At 40.3% G+C, this 24,769-nt stretch overlaps 1 protein-coding gene across 1 annotated transcript in view; it reads right to left on the reverse strand.

Annotated features, from left to right (window-relative positions):
- LOC126191523 (murinoglobulin-1-like) overlaps positions 1 to 24,549 on the reverse strand; it is a 272,234-nt gene extending 247,685 nt beyond the window's left edge. Inside the window, exon 1 of the mRNA XM_049932422.1 lies at positions 24,438 to 24,549. Within this exon, the coding sequence (XP_049788379.1) occupies positions 24,438 to 24,514 (77 nt within the window). The 5' untranslated portion in view covers positions 24,515 to 24,549. The remainder of the gene's footprint in view (positions 1 to 24,437) is intronic.
- Positions 24,550 to 24,769: the final 220 nt, after the last annotated feature.

The following is a 24,769-nucleotide window of genomic DNA, read 5'->3' on the forward strand; positions in this document are numbered from 1 at the left end:
AACCTTATAAATGTTCAATGTGAGCACCATTTGTGACACGGCACACATCGAGTCTATAGCAGAGTTCTTCCCAAACGTTGATAAGTATGTCTTCTTCAGTGACTGTAGCAATAGCTGCTTCAATCCGGTTTCTTAATTCAGGGAGGTCTGCTGGTAGCGGAGGCACGTACACACGATCCTTGATGAAGCCCCAAAGGAAAAAATCGCATGGCGTTAGGTCGGGTGCACGTGGAGGCCAAGCAAGCAAGCTCTGTCATTGGGCACCTTGCTTTTGGGAAGAACTCGGCTATAGACTTGATGTGTGTGCCATGTCACAAATGGTGCTCACATTGAACATTTATAAGGTTCTTGGTAAAACTGTTTGAGTTGCTCTTTCATTTGACATATCATTTATAGCTGTAAGTTTAATGTAATAAATATTATAAAGCGTTAAAACCCCGATACTCGTTTATAAACAACCTGTACACTGAAAGTCCTACGTGATGATATACTGAGCCTTGAAAAATGTAACACTGCTGTGCTTACGAAAGCTGTGATATAACGATCGGCGTCTCTAACAAATTAAGGCAAACAACTGACAATGAATTTTTGGGTCTCACTTGCAGAAATTTAATAATAATGTTACCTACTGAAATTACCTCAGTAATAAAAACACCTATCTGTTCCTGGTGCAAAAATGCTCTAAGGTATATACAGAGTGTTTAGGGAGGTAAGGTCATATTTTAAACAGTTATAGTATAAGTAATTTTGAACAAAAAATGTTATGCGAACATAGGTCCGCAAATGCTTCGTTAGGGAGGTATTCTGAACAAAAAATGTTGTATGAACATAGGTCCGCAAATGTTTCGTTAGGGAGGTATGGGTATTGAAAGGAACTTTAATTCTGCAAAAATGATGTGCACAACGTGAACGTATACGCAATACAAGACCGTAACGCGATTTTCTTGCAAACAATGCACGGGTACTAGCCATGTTTACGCTATGCAACCTACCACGTATTATGTTCATGTGATGCACGTAGTACGTTGTACAATCACCCGTTGTTTGCGCAGTTGTGCTGTGTAAGCCGCATTGTATAGTGTACCGGCGACGGATCGGTTAGCTGTGTAGCGTATGGTGTTAACTGTGTTCGTACAAGCGCTGCTAACAATGCCACACGCCTACAGTAATGGGTAATACGCAGATATGGTGTACGTTTATGGCTTCTGCGACAGTAGTGCTACCGCTGCAAGAGAAGAACACCCCAGGCGCTTTCCGACTCGACGATTACCTGATTGCAGGGTATTTACCACAGTGTTTATCGCTTTGCGTGCAACAGGCTCTCTTCCAAGTAGACATTTTTCGTCCGCGCGTGCACGTCAACAAACTTTGCAAGAACAGGAAGAAAAAAATGGTTCAAATGGCTCTGAGCACTATGGGACTTAACATCTTAGGTCATCAGTCCCCTAGAACTTAGAACTACTTAAACCTAACTAACCTAAGGACATCACACAACACCCAGCCATCACGAGGCAGAGAAAATCCCTGACCCCGCCGGGAATCGAACCCGGAAACCCGGGCGTGGGAAGCGAGGACGCTACCGCACGACCACGAGATGCGGGCAGGAAGAAATTATCTCAAGTTTAGAGCGTTGAGAGAAGTCCCAGTGTGAGCATACGAAGAATGTCCCTGCGTATGAATGTCCCACAGACACGGGTATGGGAAACAGTACACGCGGAAAACCTGTATCCATTTCACATACAGCGTATCCAAAATCTCCACGTTGGCAACAATGCCCAACGACTTCTATTCTGTCACTGGGTAATTGAGAATAGTCAGTTGCTTCCATACATACTATTCACTGACGAAGCCCGGTTTCCACGACATGAAATAAACAACACACGCAATAATCATCGATGGTCACGAGAAAATACACACGCTTCAGTGGATAGCAATTTCCAAGTTCGTTTTGCAATAAACATTTGGTGCGGCATCATTGGTAACCTTTTGATAGGTCCAATTATTATGAATCAGCGATTGACGGGAGAGAGGTACCTGCATTTTTTGGAAAATTCATTTGTGGAACCATTGGAAGACGTTCCTTTATCCAGGCGAACTGGAATGTACTTTCAACATAACGGTGCCCCTCTACATGTTGCCTTAACGTGTACCATCTCAACCGCACCTACCTTAATCGCAGGAACTGGCCGTGGCGGTGCTATTAACTGGCCTCCAAGATCACCTTACCTTACACAATTATATTTCTGTTTATGGGGTTGCGTGAAATCAGAGGTGAACAAAGTAAAGGTAAATACACGAGATTAACTGCTTCGTCGCATAATGGACGCTGCTGAATTGATAGGAACCAACCACAGGCAACTGAACAAGCAACACAACATGTTATCGCTAGAGCGCAAAAGTGCATTGACGTTCATGATGGGATATTCGAATCTGTTCTGTGAACTTTACAACATCTGTACGATAAGGTTTGTAAAAGACGTGGTACGTCTTTTTCAACTAAATACATGCCACATGCATGTTGCAATGCATTATGTACTAAATGCAAAGTAAATAAAGATTACATATAAAGGTGTAACATAACTGTACTTCACTGTAACACTGTTTTCAAGAAAATCACGTTACAGTCCAGTTCTATTGCGTATACCAGGGGCGGGCAGGAATCCTGCACGTGTGCGGTGCACTTGCACGCGTGCAGTTAACAGGTGTTCTGCGTGCACGCAGGGGCAAGCTGGCCACCCGCTTACCTCCCCTCCCCACAAAACCTGTCCACTCCTTCCTCTGTAATGCTTTTTGTTTTTCTAGCTTGCTTTATTGAATGATGGAATGAGGTTAGCAGGAGTGCTTGAAATAAATAATGGTTTGAAAGAGTACCTATTAACTACGTTACGTTTTATTTAGTTATCACAGGTGGAGTTTACAATACGTTTAATGTCTGGAACAAAATTTCTGCATACAGACAAACGCAAACAGTTACGTAAATTTTCATCACTTACGTTTGCTCTTAACCGAGGCTTATTAATTCAGCAAATGTTTTCCAGCTCTCACTATATTAAGCGCAATTTTATAGCTTGCACGTACCGCTGGGCTATCATTGTTGTCCTGAAAAATTGAAAACAGTGCTCCATAAAATGTTAGATCAGTTAGATGAGAGACATGACGAGAGAAAGTCGCAGATCTCTCATGACAACGGCAACTAGGACAGATGGATCTAATATCGTCAGGTCGCTCTTCTTAAGCTCAGTCAATTTCCCCATCCGCACGGAATCCGACAATAAATTGTACTCGTCCTTGTGAAATGTATTATAATGGCCTTCAATACTAAACTTCCGCTGACCACCGATAATACTGCCACATATTAAACATTTCGAATTTTCACGTTTTTGCACAAAGAACAAATGATTCTCCCATTACTTTTTAAAAGATAGCAAATCTCCACGTCTCCGTTTCCTTGATTCACTTTGCATTTTCCTGTTCTTGAAATACGACGTTCACTACGTAGTGGTCGCTTCGCATCAACGTCCTCGGCTTGGCCTTTTACTACACTGCCGCAACCTGCCGGCTGTCGCCACTGCCCCATTCGACGATTGCACGCGAGCAGCACACGTGCAGCGCTGTGCGCTCACGAGCCGCGTGCAATGTTTGCCCGCCCCTGGCGTATACGTTCACGTTGTGCACATCAATTTTGCAAAATTAAAGTTCCTTTCAATACCCATACCTCTCTAACGAAACATTTGCGGACCTATGTTCATACAACATTTTTCGTTCAGAATTACTTATACTAACACTGTGTAAAATATTAACCTTTCCTCCTCGAACACCCTGTATAGAAACAAGGTACGAGTTTAATGACAGCGAATTAAAATTGTTTCAGGCACTTTCTCTACATGATGATACTCTTAGTATGAATTGTTAAGATTATTGAAAAACATACAGGTGACAATTATTGAGCTATCATAACTTCTGATAGGTTCGAGTTAGGACGTTCGAGCTGCATGGTTGGCCGCGTGGCATGATGGGAATTAGCGCATGCGCAAGCGCCTTGTTGCTCTCGTACATCTGGACGTGAAAATTTCACGGCCTGAGCGTATATGCTTGTGAAGGTATACTATACGAGCAATAACAGCCCAATTGCGGCTCAATAAGAGTTTGCGACCGAGTTCAAGCTGAAGACAACCGGTCGAAGTGTGCCAACGATCAAGCATTTGATCCACAAGTTTGAGAGAACGGGTAGTGTTCGTGATGTAAGTGTTTGCAAAGTCGGTCGTCCAAAAAGCGTGAAAACGCCTGAAAACATCGCAACAGACGCGCTGTGTTTCAAATGAGCCACAGAAAATCGATCAGACGAGCTGCACAACAGGCGGGAATCAACCGGGAGACACTGCGACAAATTGTTGTTGAAGATTTGCACCACTTCCCATACAAAATTCAAACCCATCAGCCATTAAGCCCCAGGACCATGGAGCAGCCTTTGTGTTTCGGCAACACTATTGCCCACAGAACTGACGAACATGACTTTGATGTAATATGGTTTGATATTGCGACGAAACCCACTTTCTTTTGGATGGGTTAGTCAATAAGCGAAAATGGCACTTTTGGGAGACTGAGACCACGCATTTCGCGGTCGAGAAGTCTCTTCACCCTCAACGGGTGAATGTGTGGTGTGCAGTGTCCAGTCACGGAATAGACGGTGCAATATTCCTTGATTGCGCGGTGACGAGCGAACAGTACGTGAAGGTTTTCATCCCTATTATCCAAAGTGACTCTGATTTCGACTGGATGTGGTTCATGCAAGACGGAGCTAGGCCCCATCGAAGGAGGACAATGGTTGATGTCCTGGAGGAGCACTTTGGGGGACCGCATTCTGGCTCTTGTCTACGCAGAGGCCGCTAGCATGGGCCTCGATTGGTCGCCTTATTCTCCGGATCTGAACATATACGACTCCTTTTTGTGGAGCTATATTAAAGACAAGGTGTACAGCAATAACCCAAAACCATTGCTGAGCTGAAAACTGTCATTCAGGAGGTCACTGACAGCATCGATTCTCAGACACTTCAACGGGTCACGCAGAATTTCGCTATTCGCCTGCGCCACATCGTCGCCTATGGCATGCATGTTAAACTTGTCATAACCTAGAGGATATCAAATGAAATACCTTTCGACCCTCAATTTTCAGGCTTATTTTATTTGGCACCGCCGGCCGGTGTGGCCGAGCGGTTCTAGGCGCTTCAGTCTGGAACCGCGCGACCGCTACGGTCGCAGGTTCGAATCCTGCCTCAGACATGGATGTGTGTGATGTCCTTAGGTTAGTTAGGGTTAAGTAGTTCTAAGTTCTAGGGGACTGATGACCTCAGATGTTAAGTCCCATAGTGCTGAGAGCCATTTGAACCATTTTATTTGGCACCCAGTTTCAGCGTTTAACTATGCCATCTTCAGGCCCCTGTTCAAAACAGAGCCAGCAATACTAGTATTAGTAGATATCTACTTGCTGTTTGCTACTTTGACTGTAGCAAGTAGACATCTACTAATACCAGCATTGCTGGCCCAGTTTTGAACACAGCTGAGGTAGATTCTTCCTACACGTCGGCCATGGGCCTGAAGAAGGCGTAGTAAAATGCTGAAACTGGTTGCCAGATAAAGTAAGGTTGAAAATTGACGGCTGAAAGGTATTTAATATGATATGCTCTATCGAACAGCCGAGTTCCGCAACCATTTCTAAAAAGATGGACATACAGAAACTTATAACCTAAATCCGAATATCTGTAGTTACGTTTATATGTTGAATAAAGTGTTTGCACGTCGTAGTTTGTAACTAATTTACGTTTTTCAATGATTGTCACCCTGTACTATTGACACACATTTTCAAATGGACGATCTTTATGAGGAAGTTCCTGATGTCAAAGAAGTACTGAATGCCAAGAGTACAGAAGAACTTAGCAACTACACAAAAATGGCACACTTTACTTGAAAATTATAACCTTTCGAATTTGCAGAAGCCTTTTTTTTCCCTTTTCTTTCATGGCATCCACAACTGTTTCAAATGCCGCAACAGAAAAAACTTTTTTCTCAGCCACATATAGTGTCGTCTGAAAAATGAAATCGATTATCTCTTGAACACATAAAAGCAGATATACAAATGTGTAGGTTAGAGTCATAACTCACATGCTCCAAAATAATGAAAATTGAGATGCCGACATATTCTCATATAGCTTTATACATAGAACATAATTCACGAAACAGTTATTCACATTTGGCACAAGATCCTTGAGAAAGCCGGTGTTAAACTTCATGGTTAGTTTCAAAAGTCTCATGATCCGCTGGATCTTGTGAGTTTTGTCCCGTACCTCATCTTGACCAATCAGCGATTAGCTCACTCGGCGCCATCTTCTTGTGTAGTAGTAAATATTGATGATGCCAGTGGAGTGTGTTTTCTGTTCTGTTCAGTTATTTTGGGGAATATAATTCAATATGGTGGTTGGAATAAAACTGATTTGAGACGCAAGTCATGGAAGAAAACGTTTCACCTGTTGGAGAAAGAGGAAGGCCAAGGAAACGTTCACAGCATCAAGAAATGTGGAAAAGTCAGGAAGCCAAACGAATGAGGTTAGAATATCCTGTTTTCTTCATTGTTTTCAAATTAAACTGATTCTTGTTATTGGCCTGATTTGTTCCTCCACGTAAGGATGTATAGGACTCTTTCTTTGGAACTTAACAGTGAGGAATCGCAAATCCAATATTTTAAGTCCATTTTTGAAAAATAAACAGTACCTCACAGTGTAGTTTGTTCTATCATTATAGGTACAAACCTTCAGGTCTGCCCCAGTATCCGATATGTCAACACCGTGGAGGAGCATTTAATTGCTGTTCACTTTCTATGAACGATATTAAAAACTTTCATGATTTGTTTTATAAAACACCGGAAAGAGATAATCAGAATACGTATATATTGAAATATGTGGAAATTCGCAACGTCATCAGACGTCGACCTAGAAAAGACAAATCAAGTCAAAACCAAAAGTCGCAGCTGCTTAGAACGACGAAATATTTTATACGAAGCGCACAGAAAAATAAAGTTCCAGTTTGCATGTCAACCTTTATAAATGTATTGGGAGTGTCAAGATTAAGAATAAATAATATCACTAAACAGTTTCATCAGCAAGGTTTTGTACAAGAGCGGAGAGGCGGCTTTAGGAGGGCCGCAGAATATGAACCCAAGAGAGACTGTGTCATGAAGTTTATCAATAGTCTAAAGTGTGTAGAGACACATTACTGTAGAGGACGAACGGAAAGACGGTATCTGCCTGCGAATATGAACTGTAAAATGTCATGGAAAATTTATTCTTCCAAGCTCGAAAACGTCCCTGTGAAACTATCTTACTTCAGGTACATCTTTAACACAAAATACAACGTAGGCTTTGGTACACCGAGAAGTGATGTGTGTTCTACATGCTTAGGCCTAGCTGAAAAGTTAAAACATGACAGAGACCCTAACAAGAAAACTCAATTAATTACTAAAAAGGGTTCACAAGTTAAAGTATATAGCATTTTTAACACCCTGAAGGACAAAGACGTTGAAACGTTAATTCTTACATTCGATTTTGAGAAGAATATTCCATTGCCCAACGTTCCAGATCAGTCATGCTATTATAGCAGACCAATTTATGTCCAGAATTTTACCATTGTTAAAGGTCACAGTAAATCTGAGTTAAACCATTCCACTGTTACTTCTTATTGGTGGACAGAAAATGAATTCAGTCGAGATTCAAACACTAAGCCTCATATGTGTTTGATACATTAAACTCCCTAGACATATCCCATTACAAACAAATTCGATTGGTATGTGATGGGTGTGCTGCACAAAATAAGAATTCTACTTATTTTGCGATGTGTATGTTTTGGCTTTCCGTAAAGTCTCCCCCACATATCGATGGAACTGAAATGATTTTTCCAGTCACCGGTCATAGTTACATTCCTCCAGACCGTGTGTTTGGAAATATAGAAAGGAAAATGAAAACAATGGAAGTAATAGTACAGCCTGAACAAGTGTATGAGATAATTTCGAGCCAGTCAACATTGAAATTGGTAGAAAGAGACTCCAGTGTTGTCGACATCAAGAATTGTGTGAAAATTGCTTTACGAAATCCAGGATCATGGCATTTTTCAATTTCAAAATGTAAGCGCATTTACATAAAGCGCAGAGTGGGAAATAGAATTCTTGTGCGTAGTCAACAAACGTACAGAAATGACCTTGGAGTGTTTAGATCAGTGTTTAAATCTGGAGTAAATGCACTTACACATCCCAAACTCATCCAACCAAAGAATTCAATCTCTTTAGAGAAAAGGAAGGATGTCGAAAAACTTCTGACTGCCCATTATGGGGAAAACGGGAGAGAAATTGAGGAGCTCAAGTTCTATAAGCATATTACTGATGAGAATACATTGGATCAAACTGGTCATGAGTGTATGTGCGACATGATTCAAGAGGTACTTAATGTTGTGATATAGACATAGAAGAGTAAAATTATTTTCAGTTTTAGAAGTGAATCTCCTTCAAATCTTCAGTTTTATTTTAGTAGCTTATTTTCTTTCGGTATTTGATAGTTTCTTTCTTCTCAAAGAATGCTTAGCAGGTTTGAATTATTTTCCTGATTATAATACTCTACTTTTCTTTCTGATCAATAATTACTTCTCATGAATGGAAAATTTGTAAATTTCTTTGATCTGTAAACTGATGAAATGTGCACAGTAGACATTTCTTTTATGAAATTGCAAACGGTATTCCAAACTAGAGAATATCTTTAGCAAACTAACACAAGCAAAGTCCATAAAAGACGATCAATTGGTATTTATCACAATTAACATCGGAATGTAATATCATATATACACTGTAAAAGAGAAAGTGGCTTGCAGTCAGAATCAAAAAGTGTTGCATATCGAGTCACAACATCATAGTTCCCGCGAAACCAACATTGTCCAAACAGCTCAGTACCAAAACTCACAAGATCCAAAATGGGGTTGTCAAAACTTACATGTTCCATAGCTCATTAACAAAACTCACATGATCCATAATATAACTTTAAATAATTGTAATTTCTCAGTAAGCAAACATAATCTGAAATATACATAATGATTGACAGCCACTGTTCTTGCACGTACTGATGTCAATATATGGGACATGTGCATGACGCATGTAAAACACGTTTTTAGGCATTTGTGAAAATTTACGTTTTTGGAGCATGTGAGTTATGCTTCTAACCTACTCAAATAAAGGCCAACTTTAAAATGTCATGCACAAAACAAAGCGCTGCTTAAAGCTGTAAAATCTACTTCAGAATATAATTTTAATAAAAAATTATTATTCCACAACCATCCGTTGTAGATTTTAATAAGACAAATGTAATAATACATACTGATTATAAAACGATCATTCAAATCACTTAATTTATGAATACATTTAGGTATGCTGTGATTTGACATCTTAACCCGCGAGCGGGCGCGCTGTTGTAAAAAGTACAACAGATGCAGTTTTTCTGTCTAATCGACGCCTTAACCTTGAGCTATTGCGCCATTGCAGCCATGTAGTCCATCGTTGATGTTTTCTCGACAATGTTAAAGTGGCTTCAGTTCATTTGGTTAGCTTTCTCAGTTTGTTTTTAGAACTGTAAACAACGACATGACGAATGTTGTAAAAAGTGCAACGCGCGCCTGCTGGTGTGACAGTTGCAAGCTTTGTTTGAGCTGTCAATGTCCAGAGGAAAGCGTACTAAAAAAGTTAACTACAGTTGCTCGTTGTTTTTTTAGTTTTTATAGATGCACATTAAACGTTACTTTGGTTACACTGACATATGAATGTATTTATTCATTTCATTTCTTTGATGTTTTGTTCCAGTTTAAAGGGTGTATCAGACGAAGAAATTCGCAGACTGCTCGAAGAAGGTGATGATACAGTTTACACGGACTTTTCAGACTTGGAGGAAAGTAAAGTAGATTTGTGTGATGAAAACATTGAATGGGACCATGGCAGTTAATCTGAACTTGAAGGTGAGGATAGTGATGATCCCGAAGAGACAGCGGATGTACGAGGGCGCTTTATTGAAAAGCAAAGTTTCACGTTGGTGTAAAAGCGAGTGTGCTAAAACATCAAAAACAAGCAGAAAAAACATTGTGCAAATTCCACCAGATCCGAAGACAAAGGTGATGGGTATAACTGATGAAGTTAGTGCTTTTTTGAAAGTCATTGGCCTTGACTTTATTGATGAAATCGTAAACTATACATATATCTATATAAATAAACAGCGAGACACACATCAATTCTCGCGCAAAAGTGGTAAACTGACGAAATAATGGCTGCGTTCGGGATTTTTTTAAGATGAAGAAGAAAATGTCATCATGCTAATGTACTGGAACTCTGTACAACAGACGGAACAGGAATGCTACTGCTTAGGACTGCAATAAGCTAGAATAGGTTTCTGTTTTTTCTAAGCTGTATGCTCCTGTATGACAGGAGAAAATCTGATAAGTTGTTTGCAATTCGTACAGTATTGGCTCTTTTTGCTGCTAACTGTTAATGTTCTTACAGTCTGGGGAATTCACCACTACAGAAACCGCTGTAGATGGATCCAGTACATACCCAGCAAACCAGCTAAATATGGGACAAAAATGTTTGCTCTATGTGATGGAAAAACATTTTATTGGAGTGATCTGGAGGTTTACTGCGGCATGCAGCCAAAGGACAATATCGGGTATCTAATGCTCCTGAGGGCATAGTGAAAAGATATGTGGTGCCTATGGAAAACAGGAACCTTACAACTGAAAATTGGTACACAAGCTAACTACTTTCTCAATATATGCTGCAGAAGACTATCACTTGCGTTGGTACAATGAGGAACAGACGGTAAATTCCAGAATTTATCCGAAACAAAACAAAATAAATTGGAAGGACAATGTTTGGATTTCACTAGGATAAGACCTCAGTTTCCAATGTTCCTTGTCAAAACTGTGCTATCATACTTTTGTCTGCTGTGCATGACATGGTGACAGAGGATGAAGAAACACACAAACCTGAAGTAATAATTGAGTACAACATGACAAAAGGTGGAGTTGACGTTGTAGCTAAAATTGTGCCTGATACCCATTTCAAGAATTACATGGTGATGGCCATTGGACACTTTTTCATTTTTCTGAATATTACCGGAATTAATTCGCGAAAGAATTGTGTGAAAGGTGTAATGAAAGTGGACATATGTCAGAAAAACTGGCTAAATTTTTATTTAAAGAACTAAAAGAGCAAAAGCTTCTGTTATAAATATTGAAGATAACGAATATGAACTGCTTTCTTCAATAAATATAATAGTTTAAGAAAAGCTTGTTTTTACTGAAAAATGGCCATATTGTAATTTTACAACGCGCGCCTGCACGTGTGACAACAGTAGGCGCGCAAGCCGGAGGGTTAAAGAAGCATGTAGAAAAACCGATGACTTTTTTTCACGTCTAGTCTGTTAGGATCAAATTGAGGAGCAAATCTCCAAGGACATGGAACGTGTCAGTACATGAAATTACAACATAAAAGTTATAACAGATAAAATAAAATATTTATAACCCAAAAAATAACAAGCCATAAATTGATTTAAACGAAATCAACAAAATAACACAGGAATCAGCTAAATTTTCAAGGAAATCCTCGAGAGAGGAGAAGGAATGAGCTATGAGGAAACTCTTGAGCTTCGATTTGAAAGCGCGTGGATTACTGTTAAGATTTTTGAATTCTTGTGATAACTTATTGAAAATGGATGCAGCAGTATACCGCACACCTTTCTGCACAAGAAAGAGCGATCCAAATGCTGGATTTCTGCCTAGTGTTAACCGAGTGAAAAGAGCTAATTCGTGGGAATAAGCTGACATTGTTATCAGGAGACGACAGCAAAGATAGAGAGAGAGAGAGAGAGAGAGAGAGAGATAGGTAGAGTCAATGTCAGAATACCCACAGTAATGAACACGGTTCGACAAGAGGTTCGCGAAATTACACCACTTATTGCCCGAACCGCCCGTTTCTGAGCCAAAAATATTCTTCTAGAATGGGAAGAATTACCCCAAAATATAATACCATATGTCGTAAGCGAATGAAAATAAGCGAACTATAAATTACTTCAGTTCCGTTGGAATAGTAAAAATGGCACCATTAAGTCTTTGAACAAGATCCTGAAAATGTACTTTCCACGACACCCTATCGGAGTCATATGCCCATTCCGTGAAATTAAAACGTCGGGTTTTGTTCAATTGTGTGTTAGAAAATGTTGTTGCGATTGATGACTTATTCTTTACTTAAAAGTAAAGTGTATTTGTAAACGTATTTAAAATTAGATAATTAGCACTTTCGTCTTGAAAAAAGTATGTCGACGTTCATTAATAAACATGTACTACCAGTTTTACTATCGTAACTAAATTGTCACTGGTTAATGACAAAAATAGATACCATAGCTGCTGATTTTCAACAATTATATTTATTTCAATTCTCCCGATTTGAGAAGCAAGGTCCCGATTCTCGTAACGCACTGTCGCGAAAGTTAATATACCTGGCCTGGTAACACTAGTTACAGAAAACGTTGTGTATCATAGTGTGATTTATTGTAGAAATTATGAGAGCATATGTTCCTACAAGAATCAAAGAATATATTGGTTCCTCCCAGATATATCTCGCACAGGGTTCTGCACTTCTGGGGCCCCGCGGAAAACTTCAGACGGTAATTTGAAAACCGTCAGCCTTATTTTTGTTATTACAGATAATTGGAAAAAATAAAGTAAGGTGATTCTGAAACTACTTTTAATGCAATGTAACTCATTTACAAATCCACTGTGACATGACTATGGGCACTGGAGTACGTCCTAGACAATTATGCCTGCATAAAAGTCAAGGGAACCAGGGGCTATGTTACTGACGAGCTATAGCTATCTGTCAGCATATGACCATTGCTCACGCATAAATTAAGAGGTAAGCGATTCATTGTTTCTCAGCGCCTCTCCGCGTCCGCTCCCGGTAGCTGAGATGCCGGCACGGTAGCTCAGCGTGCTCGGTCAGAGTCTGTAATAAAAAACTGAGTGAACGGATCAACGAACAACCTGAACGGATGTCATCGGACGTCCGCCGCGAACAAATTCAACGAACAACATAGAACAAAATGAGATCAAGGGGAAAAAAAGTGGGCAGAGCGACACACTGTCAATCCTAAGGGCCCGGGTTCGATCCCTGGCTGGGTCGTAGATTTCCTCCGCTCGGGGACTGGGTGTTGTGTTGTTCTAATCATCATCATTTCATCCCCATAGACGCGCAAGTCGCCGAAATGGCGTCGAATCGAAAGAGTTGCACACGGCGAACGGTCTACCCGACGGGAGGCCCTAGTCACACGACATTTACATTTTTAGGGCCCTTTCTTCTCATTGTTGTGGCTAACAATCAAGCATTACATTCTTCCGTCAGGAGGTGTTTCCCACAGAATGATTTGTTCATTGACGTGACGTCAGTTTCAACGCACTGTACTTTTCTAGCCTTGGGAAATGTCTCGTGAGAGAGACAGATTTATAAAATGCGATTCAGGTGCTCAAAAGATCAGGAAAAAGCTACAAGATGAACAGTCTTTGAATCCATAAAAAGGAGCTTTCGAAAAGTTTCTTCGACAAACAACTTCAGACAATGAGACTAAAATGTGGTTGAAGGAGAAAAGGCATTAACAGTGGACTCTCATCTTGTGATGCTTCAGATACAAGTGAACATGGCTCCATGATAAATGAAATTGTACATAAAGGTCCTACTAAAATCGTAAATTTTGAGTATCAAATGGTTCAAATGGCTCTAAGCACTATGGGACTTGACAGCTGAGGTCATCAGTCCCCTAGAACTTAGAACTACTTAAACCTAACTAACCTAAGGACATCACACACATCCATGCCCGAGGCAGGATTCGAACCTGTGACCGTAGCGGTTGCGCGGTTCCAGACTGATGCGCCTAGAACCGCTCGGCCATTGCGGCCGGCTTTTGAGTATCCTTTAAATGAGAACAGAAGATACTTTTCAACTCATTTTTAAGTAAGATCTTTACCAAATGGAGAAAAAAAGAGGTCGTAAATGGCTTCTGTATTCAAAATCTACCGACAAAGTTTCTAGTTTTTGGATCTCCTCCAAACAAGCTGGACTGTGTGGTTTTCATTTAGGAATCGGCTTCAAGAGCATGAACAATCATTTAATCACTTATAAGGTACAAAAAATGGATGGAATGTCAGATACGTTTGAAACAAGAAAGTGGTATCTTTGAAAAATATTCAAAATGAACTCATAAATTTGCTTGCCAACAAAGTGAAAAACAGCACTGTTAATTTTGTAAAGGAAAGTAAATATTTTTCTGTCATACTTGATTATACTCCTGATACAAGCCACAATGAACAAATAACATTGACTGATTGGTTTGCAAATTTTTCAGAGGACGCAGTGACTGTACAAGAACACTACCTCGATTTTCTGAACGTCACTTCAACAACAGGAGAGAGTTTGACTAAAAGCGGTTTGTCGAAACTTGACCAACTAGGACTCGATATTCGTGACTGCAGAGGCCAATGTTACCATAATGGCGCAAATATGATTATCAAAGTGGCGTTCACGTCAGAATCCTAACGTGCAATCCAAGAGCATTTTATATGCCACGTGCCAGCCACAGTCTTAATCTTGTGTTATCAAATGCGGCAAAATCTGCAGCAACAGCACTCACATTTTTTGGTGTAATTCCCACTCAGAGATGGGAAATCTTACTGAACAGGGTACCAATTTTAACAGTGAAGAAGCTTTCAGACACTCGACGGTAAAGCAGAGTGTAGAGTTTCGAAGCTATAAGGTACCAGACAAGAGAAGTCATAGTTGCACTTCTTGAGGTGAGCAACAACACTGTTGAATCGAAAACAAATAGCGAAGCACACTCACTTGTAGTGAACGAATTAGAAAGCGTCGTCACTGTAGGCGTTGTCATATGGTATGACCTTTTCGCCATTAACGCAGCAAGGCACTTCAACCAGAAAACAGAGATATGAAAGTAGTAATTAAACCTCCCAAAGGCCTAGTGAATTTTAATGAGAATTTCCGTAAAGAAGGTTTTGTTAATGAGCAGACAACAGCGAAAGAGATAGCTGTAAACACAATATCGATATTTTCTATACTGTCGTTGACACGCTGTCAAAAAGTTTGAAAGGTTTGGCCAGCTGGCTAAGTATTCCGAAATATTCGGCTTTTTGTTTTCTCCAGAAAGTTTAAAATACACACAGGACGAAGAACTGTAAATGCTGTGTTAAAACTTTGAGAAAGAGCTACGTGTAAACACAGATGATGAATGTTCAAAAGACATTTTGACAGAAATTAAAGTGTTCAGAGGAATGGTGCCCGAGGCGTAGAAACTCCTGTGTTTATTTTGAAACACTTTAATGACATTGGAAACACATTTCCCAATATTTATATTGCCTCTAGAGTTTGTCTAACCTTGCCAGTGACTGTCGCCTCCGCCGAAAGGAACTTTTCACATTTAAAGCTTATCAAGAACTCTTTCAGCAGTAGAATTTCCCAATACCGCCTGTCTTCTCTTGCTGTGCTGTCAGTGGAATACGACGTGGTTTCAAAACTGAATTTTGAAGATATTGTTGATGAATTTGCTCGTCAGAAACCAAAAGACGGTTTGTGCAAAGTGCGTAGAGCAAGAACCCTTAATGTTTATAAGCTACATCTCAATAATTTCTTGTAAATTTTAGAGCACAGTCGAGGGATGAAAGCATTTAAGTGTATATCCTGAACAACACTTATGAACCTTATTTGATTTTGAATTTCATTAAATTGGAAGAATTCCCATAGCTAAGTTAGTTTTTAATATTAACATTTTAGTAATTACTGTACCTATTAAGATTCCTTCTCCGATTAATTATGTTCCTACAACAACAGTAGGTCTGCTGTAGTAACAGTCTTTTGATACTTTGGTAATATGTCACATGAAGAAACTTAGAATTCTTTTGAACATGATGAAGGTGTATGGCCAGTGTTGGATGAGAAGGAGGAGGGGGGGGGGGGAGGATGCGGGAGAGCCCCGTGCGGACGTTTTGCATGCATCTCCGTGCCGGCTAATGTCGGACCTGGAAGGAATGTTATAGGACTATTGACTTACTGTCGCTCAAAGTTTGCCTCTGATGTCCAGAAACACCCTGTAGTTACATTACTCTCTCCCATCCGATGATATATTGAAAACTATAGTTTCAGCACTGTATTGTCTTTGTATGGCAATCCAGTGCCCCACTATTTTCGAGAACAGTTTCACTGTGAACATTAATAACTGTTGTGATGCACTGATATACTGTCGAAAACGGTTTTAGAAAATCACTTGACCACGATGTCTAGCGCCGCAACACAAACAGTAAATAACTATCTATCCTTCTACTTGCCGAAACATTAGTTACAGTCATTCTGAGCTTGTTCGCCAGCAACGCAGTTCTAACAAGATCAGTCGCAGAGTCTAAGTGCTGCAAAATGCAGTACGATACGACGAACTATTGGTGAAAAGCCTAGCCGCTGAGTTACATGTTCCATACATCATTTGAACGATTCTTTAACCGAAATGATGCGAAACGAGTCAGTTTGCAGCAGTGGTTGCCAACCTGGGAGTAATCACTCCCTGAGGGGCTAAATGAAATTTTTGAGAGTTAGAAGGCAAAATGGTTCGATTGTGTCCGTCACGAAATAGTTTTTGAAGGATAATTATTATTAGGACAAGTACTGTAAGAGACAAATGCTTATTACATAAAACAAATAATTATTTTCTTGTCAAATATTATCACTAGCGCGCGTCTTCACACATCAACGGTACTTACGGTGGATCTGTAACAAGATACGTGAGACACGCAACAAATGCTAAAGATATGAAAATTTCTTCTGCAAATTGTAGATATATTAAAATATGGAAACATCGATTGGACACAGTACATTAGGAGACAGAAATCTTCCCGTTTCTGCTAGTTCAGAAGTAATCAAGTAATTTACAAAAAGTAACTTTAGTGCACGCATTTTTTAAGTTGGACTTCAAATTGGTGTGCAAGGTGCGAGCGAAGCAACTGTTACTATGGACAAGAGTGGTGCAAAGTCTTTCCTAACAATAAGTTGTTGTAGCACTCACAATGTACTGAAAACTGTTTCGTCTTTCATTCTCCCTTCCTCCATCTCTCTCTCTCTCTCTCTCTCTCTCTCTCTCTCTCTCTCTCACACACACACACACACACACACACACACACACACAGAGAGAGAGAGAGAGAGAGAGAGCCAGCGCTTGGAATAGGAACTTGGTTTACTAGATATGTGTACGACAATACCGTTAACATTGATGAACAAATTTTTTAGTCCTACTCATGACGCTAGTACACTTTAACTATAATGAAAAACTTGGGTGTTTTTTTCTACCAGTTTTTAACTAAAAAAGTAGTCCATGACGTAGGAGGAGCTGTCTAAGGGGAATGATTTCCTATTAAATTTGAAATTTACTTTGCTGTCTGTCAGATATTTTATGTTATTGCGCGAATAATCAAACATTTTTGTTGCTGCATACTGAAATCATTTCTGAGCCATTGGCAGCTTCAGTAATGGGTAATGAAGGCCATTTTTTCACTCTAGTATTGTACGAATGGACATCATTATGCTTAAACTATGATGATTATTTATGACGAACGTCATTGGCGAATGTACATAATTTGATAGTGCAGTTAAAATATCGAACATTTTGCAGAGGTACTTACATGATGACTGCGCCTGAACTCCACATATTATTCTTACTCTCGCTTTTGCGCAATCAACACGTACAACAGAAATATATATCATAAGACATTATTGAGTGGAAATGTGCAAAATATGCCAGTAAGTTGATTCATTGGTAACCAAGGCTAGCAATTACATGTTCGTTTCAGTTCAAGTTTTGATGAATATGTACGCCCAAAATTTTGGAGGAATCTATCTTTTTTACCGACTCCTGTTCGGGTGCTACATCAGTTGTTGGTATGACTGTTGTACAGACTGCATAATTGCGTATTTCTCAAAATTTAGAGATAATCCATTTTCAGATAACAATATCTCGTTCTGGCAGAATCCAGAGGAGGCTAATTCTTCCACAATACAGATCAACAAAGCGTGAGACGAGCTGTTCCTAAGAACATAGTTCATCTGCAAGATAATCTCACCACGATAGATTAATGGAACAGACATATAGGCTACTATTCAGAAAATGTAACTGTACACTATTTACCAAGGGTGTGTAGAAACACTCATCTATATCGTCCCATATCACTCCAGTCGCACATAACAAATCCTCCACCAGCTTGAACTGTCCCCTGCTGACACGCAGGATCCATGAATTCGTGATGTCTCCATACCTGTACACGTCCATCCGCTCGATACAATTTGAAACGAGACTTGTCCGACCAGGCAACATGTTCCCAGTCATCAACAGTCCATTGTCGGTGTTGACGGGCCCAGGGGAGACATAAAGCTTTGTGTCGTGCAGTCATCAAGGGTACACGAGTGGGACTTTGGCTCCGAAAGCCCATATCTATGATGTTTCGTTGAATGGCTCGCACGCTGACACTTTTTGATGGCCAAGCACATAAATCTGCAGCAGTTTTTGGAAGGATTGCACTTCTGTTATTTTGAACGATTCTCTTCAGTCGTCGTTGATCCCGTTCTTGCAGGATCTTTTCCCGGCCGCAGCGATGTCGGAGATTTGATGTTTTACCGGATTCCTCATATTCACGGCACACTCGTGAAATGGTCGTACGGAAAAATCCCCACTTCATCGCTTCCTCGGAGATGTCCTATCGCTCGTGCGCCGACTATAACACAACGTTCAAACCCACTCAAACCTTGATAACCTGCCATTTAGCAGCAGTAACCAATCTAACATCTACGCCAGACACTTGTTTTGTATACGCGTTGCCGTATTCGCCTGTTTACATATCTCTGTACTTGAATACGCATCCTTATGCCAGTATCTTTGGCGCTTCAGTATATATCGCCCCACTATGCCCACTAGGAATCGTACACATTCGGGAACGGGAACAGTCATTCTTGACATGTTCAGTCCGTGAATAGATGAAAACTTTGCACCTTTCGTTACACGCACCCAGATGTACAGACGGTAATGTTTAGTGTGGATGTAAGCATAACCCACCAAAATATTGCCTTACGTATTTTTAAAGTAATTTGTATTAATGCACAGACAATTGAGAAAATAATGTTAAATATTCTGGCATACTTCGATTAAAATAAGTTTGTGATTGCAATCTTGCAGTTGCCGGCGTCCTGCCGGCTGGGTTGATATGTTTTCGGTTTTTTACTGAGCTGTTCGGTATTTCATCCTCGTGTTCGGTGTTCATTACTGAAGTATGAGAGGTTCGGTATTTTTAGAATTCCTTACTAATCACTAACTTATTTAATGATATGCATGATCATCAAAAGGGCAATGGCGGTCCCATGCAGCAGTCCCTATGTGGAAGGAGTCTTCAGTCACACGAATCATTTCTGATCTGACACAAGAAACAAATTGAATGTCGACATTGTAAAATCATAATTATGCATTTGTTGTAATTTGAAATTTGTATCAAGTAACGACGTTTACCAAAAATTAAAGGTAACATAAAAGCAATAAAAAACAGAAAGTCATAATAAATATAATTTTTAATGTTTACTAAGTGTTGTATTGTATTCATGCTGAGGCAATGTTCGGTAATTCCGTCAATTTAATCAGGCAAGCCCAGCTGCCACCCACGTTAAACATGGCTCTGCACATCTACAAAATAGAAAACACAGCGAGCACATGGCGCTCGGAAAGAACTACAATTGACTTGTGGATAGTCCCTAGCAGTTCTTTTAAATAAAGTATAGACGCTGTTATGGACAAATTTTTGTTGCATGCGTCATACAAATGTCAAAAAACTATAACGGGTGTGGGTATACAGTGTTGAATGTAGACAGGGCCATACCGAGGCCGTGGCGAGATAGGCGCCCGCCAAGTGTGCAGACAGAGAGAGGGCGAAAAAACTGACCGGAAAAAGAAAAAAAAAACCTACTGTGACGATTTAAGAATCAACCGAAAGAGGTATGCGAGTTGTTCTGCCCTATTTATTCCTGTCTTCCGCCTGCGAGCCTTTACCTCGTTCTGAGACAATAACCATGTGCTGTTGATACCGCAGTGTCACTTCGTACAAGCTGTACCATAGACCAATGACTGCAGCGGAACGGGCGTCACATTGGTTATGTGCCAATAGTAGCGCTTGGTTCCTTCAAATGGTTCAAATGGCTCTGAGCACTATCGGACTTAACATCTGAGGTCATCAGTCCCCTAGTACTTTCTGAGGTCATCAGTCCCCTAGTACTTAGAACTACTTAAACCTAACTACCCTAACGACATCACACACATCCATGCCCGAGGCAGGATTCGAACCTGCGACCGTAGCGGTGGCGTGGTTCCAGACTGAATCACCTAAAACCGCTCGTCCACGGTGACCGGCTTGGTTCCTACAGCTGCCGTCTTCAGAGGTAACTCATGTTCGACGATTGAGTTTTTGCTGCTACTTCGCTAAGGTATTGCAGGATCTCAAAAGTTGGTTAGCGGGTGCTGAAGCAAATATCCCATTTGACCGATACATTTCTATCTTTGCTGATTATCAGTAACTGTGAACTGGAAATTAACAGTCTAAGCTACAGTTGTTCAAAATATTTTACAGAACAGCAAATGAAACTGGAAACAGACCTCACATATAACACACCATGACATCTCACTTTAACTTTCTGTTGGGAACGCATTAAATGAGAGCTCTTTACCTGATTCTGAAAAATTTACAGCAGATTTAGTGCCAAATACAGCAGAAACGTCGATACAGCTGAGGTAGCTAACGGTATAGCGGCTTTCAAATTCCAGTAGAAAGACCTGACGAGGAGCGGTGACACATTTTTCCCCACATCCAAATTAAGGGGTACGAGATGTTTATCGAAACATCGAAATAGCTTTGCAGATATTTATGAGAATGCCAGTGGCTGCAGCATCTTGTCAACGCAGTTCAGCAAATTAAAGATAATAAATTTCGTAAGGCCGACTATGGTATCTTGACAGAATACGAAACAGTTGCTAAAGTTGACTACCATGTGATAATCTACGAGTTTTTTTCTCTCAAACCAAGGGAATGAAAAGCAAAATTACAATAAGACACAGTTCTCAGAAAGAAATGTTTTCTCAACACTTATTTACAGCCCTTATTTCTTTATTTGCAATTAATAATTTACGAGGAGCGAATAAAATATGTTCTTTATTATACATCATACTAAACTACAAAAGCAACCATAAAAATTAAGTCCTATATTTTTATTTTCTATTTTTTACAAAGTTTCTACAATTTGTAATTTATTTACTGCAGTGATGCAAGCAATTTGTTATTGCAAAATATTTTCATATACTTAGCTAAATTAAGTAATAATTTTCAATAACGCTTCAGTTTTATTACACCTACCTTAAAAACTCATAAATCTGCGTAGAAAAAATTGCAGAAAGATAGTTTTGTGTGTGTGAGTGGGGGTGGAGGGTGGGGGAAGGGGAACGCTCTGACAGGGCTCATCATCATCTTGGTATAGATCCGCTTGCAGTCGACGCATTCGTTACCGATGAGTCCGCATAGATCCAAAATCGAAAAGTATTTACGGCTCAGATGTCGGGATCAAATGAGGCTGCAGTTTCAAGTTGTTTATTAGAATACATAAATTTAAAAAAAACGAACGTCTGAACACATGCTGAAAATACCGACATAGCATTAAACTGTGCCTTTGTTGTTCTGACCCAGGCATAAAGAGAGGCTTTCACTTCACGCAAATATTGATTAACTGCATGTTGAACAGATTTGTTTTTCATTTTGCAAACGCCGCCAACTAAAAAATTCATGCTTATGAACAATATCGAAACGGTTTCCTGTAAACAACGAACTGTAAAAGTCATCACGTCATTACGGTTTGCAATTGGTTCCACCATTATTAATTTCTGACATAATTCATCGCGTTAACATTCGTTCCATACTTAACACATTCTTCTACGCAAAGAACCAAAATCGGAACGTAAATTCAGATTTATATGTATATCATGTACATATCCCATACATCAACACGACTTTTTTTTGGGCTGAGTTTAGCAAAAAGAGAAAAAAATCTGTTAAATATTTAGTTAATCAATATTTGCATGATGTCAAAATCCAACCTTTAAGCCTCGGTCAGAATAACAGACAGCTACAGTTCAATGAAAATTACTTGATAGTTGACACTTCACGCGCTGAGCTGGTTTCCTCCAGTCCAGGCGCTCGACCTCAGGCCTGAATCAAACGCCGTTGCCAAACTGGCACAACAGTTGGTCAGTTCACCTTGTCTGGCTTCCTTTCTTGTGTCTAGGCGCTTCAGTCCGAAACCGCGCTGCTGCTACGGTGGCAAGTTCGAATCCTGCCTCGGGCATGCATGTGTGTGATGTCCTTAGGTTAGTTAGGTTTAAGTAGTTCTAAGTCTAGGGGATTGATGACCTCAAATGTTAAGTCCCATAGTGCCTAGACTCTAGAGCCATTTGAACCAATTTGTGTTGGGATCCCAAGTCTTGAATCTGTCCTTTTAATTTCGTATTTCATCACTCATGATAACCGCGTGCGCACACATACACACACGCACACACACACAAACACATACACACAATAAAATGGTTCAAATGGCTCTGAGCACTATGGGACTTAACATCTGTGGTCATCTGTCCCCTAGAACTCAGAACTACTTAAACCTAACTAACCTAAGGACATCACACACATCCATGCCCGAGGCAGAACTCGAACCTGCGACCGTAGCAGTCGCGCGGTTCCGGACTGAGCGCCTAGAACCGCGAGACCACCGCGGCCGGCACACACACACACACACACACAAACGATGCTAACGATATACATACGTTTTATACATAGCACTAACCAAACACTACTGGATCCTCCCGCATTAGGCGCGATTCAGCGTCACATATACAGTTATTATAATCACAGAAGTCGGTTTACATTAGGAAAGTTTCGAACGACATTATGTGAAGCCAAATTTGTGAAGGCTGCAATTTATCGCTGCTGTGGGATATCATAGTCATAGATGTAACAGGCTATGCATCGTAGTGTCGCAGAGCTGTGGTTAGCGCATAAATTTGTCGGGCAAAGGGTGATAGGTTCGAAACTCGTTACACACAGCTGGTGTGTTTTTATTTTTTTTTTTCAGTCATTGGTCATTTAAAATCGGCTGTCGACAGAGAATCTCGCATTTCCGTCATACCTCACGGCAGCCGCTTCAAACATTGCTCCACGCTACACATGAACAGCATTTGTGAAGTGAACAGCCGTATTTGTGTGTTACCTATAACGGAGCGATTGCCAGCAGCTGACGTGGAAAACATTGTAGCGGCCACTGGCAGACGTCAACAATCAAGTAATTTTAATCGGGCTATAATTGATTACAAGACACCTACCACAGTAACAACCAATCAGAGCACGAGTTTGGTCACATCTTGTGACCTGTGCACAGTTATGTCGCTCTGCTACAACAGGGAGCGGTTACCAATCTGCTGTGGAGATAATTCGTCCTAGATCAACTACATTCTACAAATAAAGTTGTAAAGCGTCCTGAAAGTTTTACTAGGTTTTATTTTTAGAATTCAGTTTAAATTGTTCGATATTATTCGTGTTTCTACATAAAACATTGCTTCATGAGGTTATTTGTGTTATTCACCAGATTCTTTTAAGGAATTCTCCTAAGCTCAACAGTCCAGGAGCTATAAATATGCACCTCGGAAATCTAGGCACTTATTTGTATAACCTTTGCAGTGTTTCTCAATTTAGTTTGCAGTTATCGTTATTTATGAAGAAAAGTGCGTTAAACATGCAGTGAATGCTGGCTCCGGATTCATACTGGAATTAGAAAAGGCTGAACCAACTGGAAGGCAAGGTTCACACGTCGTCATAATATCGTATATTAAATATAGAGTAAATACTCCCAACGTCTAACGTAGATCTCGAGCTATACTGCAGATTAATCTGCCACCACAACCTTTATTTGACATTCACTCACAACGAAACTGTTGCCTTCGTAATAGATAGCGCTTTTACAGACGAGAAAGCACGTAACGACTGTAAGGTCTGTGACTGAATTTAATTTTCAGTAAATCTCGAGTGATGCAGAACAGTACAACAATGTTCATTGGAAGCATTCATATGACGACAGTAGAGTAACATCTACAGCCTGTAGTAGAAATTCTGTGAGTGTTATCTTTCAGGTACTATAGCGAACAAGTCTTGAGATCTTTGAACAAGACGACCCCTGTGGAATGAGCACTAACCTTGTTCCTGAGGCCGAAGCTTGACATAAAAACGACAGCAGGCCCAAAGACAGCAGCACAGACATGGCGCCGGCCATGTCTTTGCAGCACTGAAGTGTCGTTCTCGCGGGTCCACGGGCTACTGTGCGCCGCTTAACGCTTATCAACTGCTCCCCGCTCCGCTGCAGGCGCTGCCCTCTGCGCTTCGGAGAACCGCTACGCCTGCAGTCGCTATCGGTAACAGACAACGGGAAATAATGCACTTCTGTTATTGTGATGACTCATGTTACCTTACAAGCAGCAGTGCATTGCCTTGTAGTGGATACAAATAACCAAACACTCACCGTATACTT

The sequence above is a fragment of the Schistocerca cancellata genome, chromosome 6, assembly GCF_023864275.1.
Source record: "Schistocerca cancellata isolate TAMUIC-IGC-003103 chromosome 6, iqSchCanc2.1, whole genome shotgun sequence".
Lineage (NCBI taxonomy): Eukaryota > Metazoa > Arthropoda > Insecta > Orthoptera > Acrididae > Schistocerca > Schistocerca cancellata.